Source organism: Rhincodon typus, chromosome 2 (assembly GCF_021869965.1).
Source record: "Rhincodon typus isolate 14 chromosome 2, sRhiTyp1.1, whole genome shotgun sequence".
Taxonomy (NCBI): Eukaryota; Metazoa; Chordata; class Chondrichthyes; order Orectolobiformes; family Rhincodontidae; genus Rhincodon; species Rhincodon typus.
In genome coordinates, this window is record NC_063333.1 from 20,980,480 (window position 1) to 20,990,492 (window position 10,013).

The 10,013-nt window shown below is 42.5% G+C and overlaps 1 protein-coding gene across 1 annotated transcript in view; it reads right to left on the reverse strand.

Annotated features, from left to right (window-relative positions):
• Nucleotides 1-4,049: 4,049 nt before the first annotated feature.
• LOC125485078 (vasoactive intestinal polypeptide receptor 2-like) overlaps nt 4,050-10,013 on the reverse strand; it is a 31,042-nt gene continuing 25,078 nt past the window's right edge. Inside the window, exons 4-6 of the mRNA XM_048606141.1 lie at nt 9,117-9,246; nt 8,989-9,030; nt 4,050-5,119 (exon numbers count right to left, since the gene is read on the reverse strand). Coding sequence (XP_048462098.1) covers nt 4,961-5,119; nt 8,989-9,030; nt 9,117-9,246 — 331 coding nt within the window. The 3' untranslated portion in view covers nt 4,050-4,960. The remainder of the gene's footprint in view (nt 5,120-8,988; nt 9,031-9,116; nt 9,247-10,013) is intronic.

Below are 10,013 nucleotides of genomic sequence, written 5' to 3' on the forward strand. Positions count from 1 at the left end.
TTTAATTGAAGAAGTTTGATGATTGATTTATCTGAGAGACCAACAATGATAATATCGAAAATGAGCTCTTGTTGTAAGTTTTCATAGTGGCATAGTTCAGATAGCCATTGGGGTAATTAATGAAGTTATCTGCATCTCCTGGGAGCTTGTATCTGCTGTTGAAGTGTGATCTCACCAGTGTTATATTTGTTCTTGTGAAATATTGATCAAAAGCTGTTAGAAGGTTGTCAATTGTAACTTGTTTCTCATCGATCTGTGTCTATGGAATACATGATTTGAAATTCTCCCGATATTGGGGAGAAGTGTTCTGGTGGAAAAATTTGGTACAGGTGATTTTTTTTTGCATTACCATTTGATCGGCATTGTTGTCTTGTGGATTTGTACGATCACTGTTGGGTTTTTGATCTCCTTGTATTTTATTCAATTTGTTAACTTGGTGCATTCCTAGTTTATTGAGGTTGTTACCGGATCTTTGTTGTTGTAACGATTGTACTGAAGCTGAAAAATATTCCTGCTGTTTTAAATGCTGTTTTCAACATAAAGTTCAGTTTTCCTTTACCAATATGGCATCTTCATGGAGATAAATGAAGATTTTCGTTTTTCCCGAGATGGCTGAAGTATTCATAAAAGATTTAGAGGGAGGGGAGGGGGTCTTTCTCAAAATGATGTCAATAAATAAGATTCCATAATTTTTTGACAGCTTTAAAGATGGCTACTGTGACATCAGTTGTACCAATTTTTTTCTACATCTGTGAAGCATTTTCATGTCAAATTTGACTCATCATCATATTCGTGCTGTTCTTTCTTATCTGATTTATTTTGTTATAGAGATTAAAATTAATAAAACATCCTAGCTCCTGAATAAAACTTTCTCAAACCATCCAAACAAATTGATTTAATTAACATCATTATTAGGGGTCTGAAACTTTGAATCCCAATAAACAATTTTTATTCTTGATTTTTTTTTCAATTTACTTCATGTCTGGGGGGAGAAAAATCCTTAACTTTCTCGTTGCTAACATTGTTGTTGAGTAAACTGTTTAGAGATTGTTAAATCACAGTTAGAAGTTTTAACTGTTCCCCAGTGTGGACACCAGAAATGCTAATGAGCCAGTCAGCAGCAAATACAGAAGAGTATCAGCCTATAATGAAGACAGAGAAACTGTTGCAGAAACTCAACAGGTCTAGTAGCATCTGTAGCGAGAGAAACAGTTAACACTTTGAGTTCTGGTGCAATGACAACATTAGGGAAGTGATGGTCTAAGTGATATTATTGCCAGGCTATTAATACAGAGACCCACTCTGGCAGATGGCAATTTGAACAAAAAAAACTTGATATAAAAAAAATCTAATGTTGGGCAGCACAGTGGCTCAGTGGTTAGCCTTGCTGCCTCACAGCTCCAGGGACTCAGGCTCAATTCCACCCTCGGGCGACTGTCTGTGTGGAGTTTGCATATTCTCCCCGTGTCTGCGTGGGTTTCCTCTGGGTGCTCCAGTCTCTTCCCACAGTCCAAAGATGTGCAGGTTAGGTGGATTGGCCATGCTAAGTTGCCCATAGTGTCCAGGGATGTGCAGTCTAGGTGGATTAGACTGTAGGAAATGTGGGGTTAAAGGGATAGGGTAGGGGGGAGGGTCTGGTTGGGATGTTCTTCAGAGAGTCGATGTGGGTTCAATGGGTCTGCTTTCACACTGTAGGGATTTTATTCTACGATAACCATAAAATCATCATCAAGTATGGGAGGGGGCCGGGACAACACCTCGCTCACGGATGCCCCTTTAGTGAAGGGAACTACCTTCCTCACCTGTTCTAGCCTACATGTGATCCCAGACCCTCAGCAATCTTCTCTCGACTCTGGGCTGTTCAGGATGGGAAATAAGTGCTGGCCTAGACAGCAACACCCACATCTTCTAAATGAATAATTAAAAAAAAATGACTCGTCTTTGATTGGAGTAACAATGTGAGAGAGAGAGACAAAACACACACACAATTTTGACTGAAGGATCAACTCATCACCACTTCTGTCTCTTTCTTGTATGGGGATGGCCTCGTTTGGATTGGCCACAGAGCAGGGAGGTGTGGTCTGAGCATAGGGCTCTCCTGAAAGCCCTTGAGATTATTAGCACAGTATGTACCTCTGCCCCTCAGGCCATAGGACAGGATGGGGGTCGTGACATAGATGGGAGGGAGATGGGAAGGCTTTTCAGGGTATTTCAGGGTACCCCACTGTTGGCCGGAGAATGCAAATGTTCTGCCGTTGATGCCGTTTGTGATGTTACAGTTATTCATTGAAACATTTGAATCAAATTGACGTTTCTGGACGTTCATATCATTGCACTGACTCTTTCACTGACCCAGGAATTACTTTATTCAAACCTCCTCCTGGATCTTTTTCCAATTAGTTGAAACAGACAGAGCAAATAGTAATGTAATTTGCATGTTTGGTGTGAAACAAATGGAGGAATGAGCTATTTTGAATTATTTAGAAGGAGATAAGGAGATGGTAGTTACTATTAATTTTTTGTAGCACATCGTCACCACTTTTTTTTTTGGTAAGGGTTTTGGATTTGATTGCATCTGAATTGTATTTTACTCAACTACTGTCGGTATTATTTGAATGCAGTTGTGAGACCAGGGATTGCTGCCTGGAGCCTTTGATCTATTCAAACTAAATTGACTTATGCTAATGCCAAGAGAGAATGCAGAGTGATTTACTAAACTTGTTTCAGGGATGTTAGACTTCAGTTACATTGAGACACTTTACCTTATCTCACCCCACGCTCCCTTGTGGGAAAGTCTAGGATCAGAGGGCTTAATCTCAGATTAAGGGGTTGTCCTGTTAAAACAGAGATGAGAAGGAATTTCTTCTCTCAGGGGGTAGTGAATCTGTGGAATTCATTACCACAGAGGGCTGTCGAGGCTGGGTCATTAAATATATTCAAGGCTGAGGCAGACAGATTTTTAATCTGTAAGAGATTCAATGGGGACAGGCAGGAAAGTGGATCTGAGGATTATCTGACCAGCTATGGTCTTATTGAATGGCAGAACAGATTCAATAGATGTGGAGCTGGAAAAGGTTCAGAAGGTTTGGACCTGAAACGTTGACTTTCCTGCTCCTCGGATGCTGTCTGACCTGCTGTGCGTTACCAGCTCCACATTTATTGACACTGGCTTCCAGCATCTGCAGTCCTTACTGTCTCTAAGTCACAGTACAGACTCCTTGGGCTGAATGGCCTAATTCTGCTCCTATGTACTCCAGGAGCTAGGGTGTTCTTGTTAGAGAACATTAAGTGGAGCTTTAATATCATGCGTGGCTTTGATAAAGTGAACAGGGGAATAGTTTTCAATAGCAGAAGAGTGTCTAAGTGAATTGATAAAGAAGATAAAGTGAAACAAAGAGAATTTCATTCAAACTGAGTTATGATGATCTGGAATGCACAGCCTGAAAGGCTAGTGGAAGTAATTTTAAACATAGCCTTTCTAAAAAAATGAATACATTCTTTAAGTGGAAAGCTTTCCAGTAAGGGATGAATTTTCTAAGATGGCTTAACTGTTTTCATGCTTTGTTGTATCATTCCATAATTCTAATGAAATAGTAAAAATATAAACATCATCCAAACCCACTATGTATTCCAGCTTGGTCTCAGTAATATCCAGGCTTTAGCTGTTTCTCGAATAACATGGTCCCACAGGGCAGTGGTATCAGTTTCTAATTGCCACATAATTATTCACGACATGGCCCCAGAGTAATTCCTCAAAATGCACTTTGTGGCACAAACTTGCCTTCTTTAATCTGCCATGGGACACAGGCATTGTTCACAAGTCCACGTACTGCCCTTCCTTGAACTAAGTGCCTTGCTGAGCCATTCTAGAGGACAGTGAGGAGTCGATCACATTGCTACAGAGCTGGATGAACACAGCAGGCCAAGCAGTATCATAGGAGCAGAAAGGCTGACGTTTTGGGCCCAGACCCTTCATCAGAAATTCTAGGCCCGAAACGTCAGCCTTTCTGCTCCTATGATGCTGCTTCGCCTGCTGTGTTCATCCAGCTCTGCACCTTGTTATCTCGGATTCTCCAGCATCTGCAGTTCCTACTATCTCCGATCACATTGCTGTCGGTCTGGAGTCACACGTAAGGCAAATGGGATATGGTCAGCAGATTTCTGACCTATAGGACATTAAGAAACCCGATGAGTCTTTTTGACAATCAGTGATAGTTATCATGGTCACCGTTATTGAGTTTATGATTTCAATTCCAGATTTCATGAACTGAATTTAAATCCCACCAGCTGCAGCGGCAGGATCTGAAATAAATGGCCCCACAAAATTGTCCTGGGCCTCGGAACCATTATGATTATGCCATTTTCTCCCATCTAATGAAGTACAAGTGATGAAATGATTAGAACACAATTCATACAACTTAAAATGCTGGAATGTTTTAAACCATATACAAAATAACCTCACAAATCTAACTCTTGCGATGATACAGTCCAAGTTGTGACATGGTACAGTTCCAATAAATACTGCTGACGGATTTCTGTGAAAGTAACATTTGAATGTATGAGTGCCCAAATATTTTCTGGGACCTCAGGCATCAGGAACTCAATGCATTCCAGGAATTGGTGATGTATCTTGTCCGTGTTACAAAGAGTTGAATGTGAACTAGGTGAAAAAGTTGACTTCAGAAGGTTTGGTAAATCAATATTCAAGCTGTCTCTTACGAGGTGCAGAAGGCTACAATATAATCAGTTTTCAAGAAACCCTTTAAACGGTGTTGGCCTGTCGTATTGTTGAGAAGTTTAAAGCGTACACATCTCAAAATGTAAATTCTTGAATTTGGAAAGGAAATATCTGTGCCCAACATTCCTGTCAGTTTCTCGCATGTCTCTGTCGCAGAATGCAGGGAGGTATCTTGATTCTGCTGTTAAGCTGCAGGATTCAGCACTGGCCTTGGAACCACATTTAGACCAGAGATGTTTCCGTCTGCAGGAAGGACTGAGCTCGTGTATTTCTGCGAGAAGAACCATTCCCTGAAAATGATGCTCTGTGCTTATTGTAATAGGGCTTCAAGTGACAACCTGAAACCAGGCTCCGCCATTTCTTTTTCAGTTCAGCTTGAACCTATATGTTGAGAATGAAGAATGTCAATGATTTTAATACATTTAATTTCATATAGTTTCGTTCTAATTTCAAGCCACATAAATATGTAATAGACATATTTGTATTCTATCACTCATTTTTCATGTTTAGTCTTACTCCTGACATTTCCCTAATATTGTGTGTGTGAACAATAAGTATTGTACAATTGAAAGTCAGACAGCATTAACTATCACGCTTACTGATTTAATAAGAAAAAGTAATGAATTGACTTAGCTATTGTTTTAATGTATACTTAAGAACAAAGAACAAGAACAAAGAAAATTACAGTGCAGGAACAGGCCCTTCGGCCCTCCAAGCCTGCACCAACATGCTGCCCGTCACAACTAAAACCCCCTACCCTTTCTGGGACTGTATCCCTCTATTCCCATCCTGTTCATATATTTGTCAAGACTCCTTTTAAAATTCACTATAGCATCTGCTTCTACTTCCTCTCCCGGCAGTGAATTCCAGGCACCCATCACCCTCTGTGTATAAAACTTGCCTCGTATATCACCTTTAAACCTTGCCCCTCACACCTTAAACCCATGGCCCCTGGTAACTCAATCAGAGATAGTAAGCTTTCCTCTTCCTCTGATGCTGCTTGGCCTGCTGTGTTCCTCCAGCTCTACACTGTGTTGCCCCTGGTAACTGACTCTTCCACCCTGGGAAAAAGCTTCTGACTGTCCACTCTGTCCATACCCTTCATAATCTTGTGGACCTCTATTAGGTCGCCCCTCAAACTCTGTCGTTCCAATGAGAACAACCCAAATTTCTCCAACCTCTCCTCATAGCTAATGCCCTCCATACCAGGCAACATCCTGGCAAATCTTTTCTGTACCCTCTTCAAAGCCACCACATCCTTCTGGTAGTGTGGCGACCGGAATTGAACACAATATTCCAAATGCGGCCTAACTAAGGTTATATAAAGCTGCAACATTACCTGCCAATTTTTAAACTCAGTGCCCCGGCCGATGAAGGCAAGCATGCTGTATGCCTTGGTGATGACCTTCTCCACTTGCGTTGCCACTTTCAGTGACCTGTGTACCTGTACACCCAGATCCCTCTGCCTATCAGTACTCTTAAGGGTTCTGCCATTTACTGTATATTTTCCATTGGGATTAGACCTTCCAAAATGCATTACCTCACATTTTTCCGGAGTAAACTCCATCTGCGATCTCTGCTCAAGTCACCAACTGATCTATATCCTGCTATATCCTCTGACGGTCCTCATCACTATCCACAATTCCACCAACCTTTGTGTCATGGACAAACTTACTAATCAGACCAGTTACATTTTCCTCCAAATCATTTATATATATTACAAACAGTAAAGGTCCTAATACTGATCCCTGAGGAACGCCACATGTCACAGCCCTCCATTCAGAAACATACCCTTCCACTACTACCCTCTGTCTTCTATGACCGAGCCAGCTTTTTTATCCATCTTGCAAGCTCACCTCTGACCACATGCAGCTTTACCTTCTGTATCAGCCTGCTGTGAGGGACCTTGTCAAAGGCCTTTCTGAAGTCCATGTAGACAACATCCACTGCCCTACCCTCATTGATCATGTTCGTCATTTCCTCAAAAAACTCAACCAAGTTAGTGAGACACGACCATCCTTTCACAAAACCATGTTGCCTCTCGCTAATTCACCCATTGATTTCCAGGTGGGAGTAAATCCTGTCTCGAAGACTCTTCTCCAATAATTTCCCTACCACTGATGTAAGGCTTACTGGCCTGTAATTAGTTGGATTATCCCTGCCACACTTCTTAAACAAAGGAACAACATCGGCTATTCTCCAATTCTCTGGGAACTTCCCTGTAGCCAGTGAGGATGCAAAGATTTCCCTCAAGGCCCCAGCAATTTCCACCCTTGCCTCTCTCAGTTTTCTGGGGTATATCCCATCAGGCCCTGGGGACTTATCTACCTTAATGTTCTTCAAGACCCCCAATACCTCCTCCCTTTTGATCTCAACATGACCCAAACTATCTACACATCCTTCCCCACACTCATCATCCACCAAGTCCTTCTCTATGGTGAATACTGATGCAAAGTACTCATTTAATACCTTGCCCATTTCCTCTGGCTCCACACATAAATACCCTTCCCTGTCCTTGAGTGGACCAACCCTCTGCCTGGATACCCTCTTGCTCTTTATATATGTATAAAAAGCTTTGGGATTTTCCTTAATCCTGTTGGCCAATGATTTTTCATGACTCCTTTTAGCCCTTCTGACTCTTTGCTTAAGTTTCTTTCGACTTGCCTTGTATTCCACCCTTACTTCGTATGTCCCAGCCTCCTAGCCTTGATAAATGCTTCCTTTTTCTTTTTGATTAGGCTCACAATATCTCTTGTTATCCAAGGTTCCCTAAACTTGCCATACTTATCCTTCATCCTTAAAGGAATGTGCCGGTGCTGAGTTCCGAGCAACTTACACTTGAAAGCCTCCCACATACCAGATATTGATTTGCCCTCAAACATCTGCCTGCAATCTACATTCTTCAGTTCCTGCCTCACATTGTTGTAATTAGCCTTCCCCCAATTTAGCACCTTCACCTGACAACTACACTTTATGCATCAGTACCTTAAAGCTTACTGAATTATGATCACTGTTCCTGAGCTGCTCCCCTACTGAGACGTCGACCACCTGGCCAGCTCATTTCCCAATACTAGGTCCAGTATGGCCCCTTTCCTAGTTGGGCTATCTACATACAGTTTCAAGAAGCCCTCCTGGATGCTCCTTACAAACTCTGCCCCATCTGAGCCCCAAGCACTAAGTGAGTCCCAGTCAATATATGGGAAGTTAAAATCACCAATGACAACAGCCCTGTTACTTTTACATCTTGCCAAAATCTGCCTACATATCTGTTCTTCTATCTCCCGCTGGCTGTTGGGAGGCCTATAGTAAACCCCAAACATTGTGATTGCGCCCTTCCTGTTCCTAAGCCCTACCTATATTGCCTCACTGTATGAGCCATCCAAGGTGTCCTCCTGCAGTACAGCTGTGATATCTTCCTTAAAAAGTAGTGCAACTCCCCCACCCCTTTTACATCCCCATCTATCCCACCTGAAACACCTGTATCCTGGAGCGTTAAACTGCCAGTCCTGTCCCTCCCTTAACCAAGTCTCTGTAATAGCAACAACATCATAGTTCCAAGTACTAATCCAAGCTCTAAGTTCACCTGCCTTACCTGTTACACTTGTTGCATTGAAACAGATGCACTTCAGTCCACCCGCTTTGATCAGCAAACACACCCTGCCTGCTCTTCCTCTAAGTCTTACTGGCCCTATTCTCTAGCTCCCTTTCAGCCCATTTAAGTCCATTTAGGAAGATGATATTTTTAAAAACATGCTACTATTCATTGTCATTAGTTATCTTGATTCATTACAAACAAATTCACAAGGGCCTTATCATAGAATCCCTCCAGTGTGGAAGCAGGTCTTTCAGCCCATCGAGTCCACACTGACACTCTGAAGAGAATCCCACCCAGATGCATCCTCCTACCCTAGCCCTGTAACCCTTCATTTCCTATGGCTAATCCATCTAGCCTGCACATCTTTGGACTGTGGGAGGAAACCCAAGCAGACACAGGGGGAATGTACAAACTCCACACAGACAGTCACCCAAGGCTGGAACTGAACCCAGGTCCCTGGCACTGTGTAGCACTGAGCCACTGTGCTGCTTATGACACAGCAATTGTGTCCCTACCGCTGGGCAAGAAGATCCAGGGTCAAGTCTCATCTGCCCTGACAGTGTATCATAGCATGTCTGAAATGGGTTGATTAAAGTAACTAGCTATTAAAAAAGTCGCGAACTGGCAAATTTGAGGAAATCAGAAGTTAACTCACCTCACTATTTAAAAAGCAGTATAGGAACGCAACAATAAACCCCTGCAGAAGGAAGAAAAAGATACATGAATTCACCATGAATTCATTTGTTGTAAGAAATTAGGAGAGGTAGGAAATTTTTTTTTTACCTGAAAAGATCCAAAACATAATTCAAAGGCAATCTGATATTTTTCGAAAACATTATCCTGGAAAATGGTAAACACGATGTAATGTACTCCAAGCAACGGGATTAGGAGCAACGTGGACTTGGTGAGTCTCCTGATTAATTGGGAAGAATGGGAACAATCACTGTGACATATAAAATCAGCAGCTCTGCAGAACAAATATCTCATGATAGTGCTGAGAGGAAAGGTCAATTCGACATGTATACCAGTAGGACCAATAATATTGAGGACGTTTATAGGAAACACTATTTACTTGCAAGGGGCATAAACATGCCACAGGCTGTGGTTAGCCTAGTTCGTTTTAATCAACATGTCTCATTTAGATGTAGGAGGTGAGGAGCCTGTTTCAAACAGGAAGCTCTCTGGCTTCAGTCGTAGGCAGCCTGCTCACCATCCAGCCAATGTATGGTAAGTATGCAAGGGAGGAGATGGCTCAATACGGGTTCAGGAACAAAGAAGAGTTAGCAATGGCGCAAGCTATTCTGTGTGGTCTAGTGGAGAATCCATGCCCCTTCTATCCCCTCAATCATGTTATTGCACTGAGCTATGAAGGCTGCCTGATCTAGCAGCTTCCAGACTGATCTCTACATTAAAAAGGTGGTTATGTCAGGTTATTATTTTTTTCTGATTAAATCAGGTAGAATGGCGTTAATAGCTTCTGTCTTTCGATTGTGCAATCATTACACTCATAATGGTATCAAGCAGGCACCAGCACTATGCTAGTCGGGAGGAGGGGGAAAGGAGTGCGAGTGGAGTGCTTATACTCGACCTCCCCTGGAATTTCCTGGTTTCTGCTGGATGAAGGGATTTGGAATCCCTTCCCCGCCCCCCCCCCCCCCCCCCCCCCCCCCCCCCCCCCCC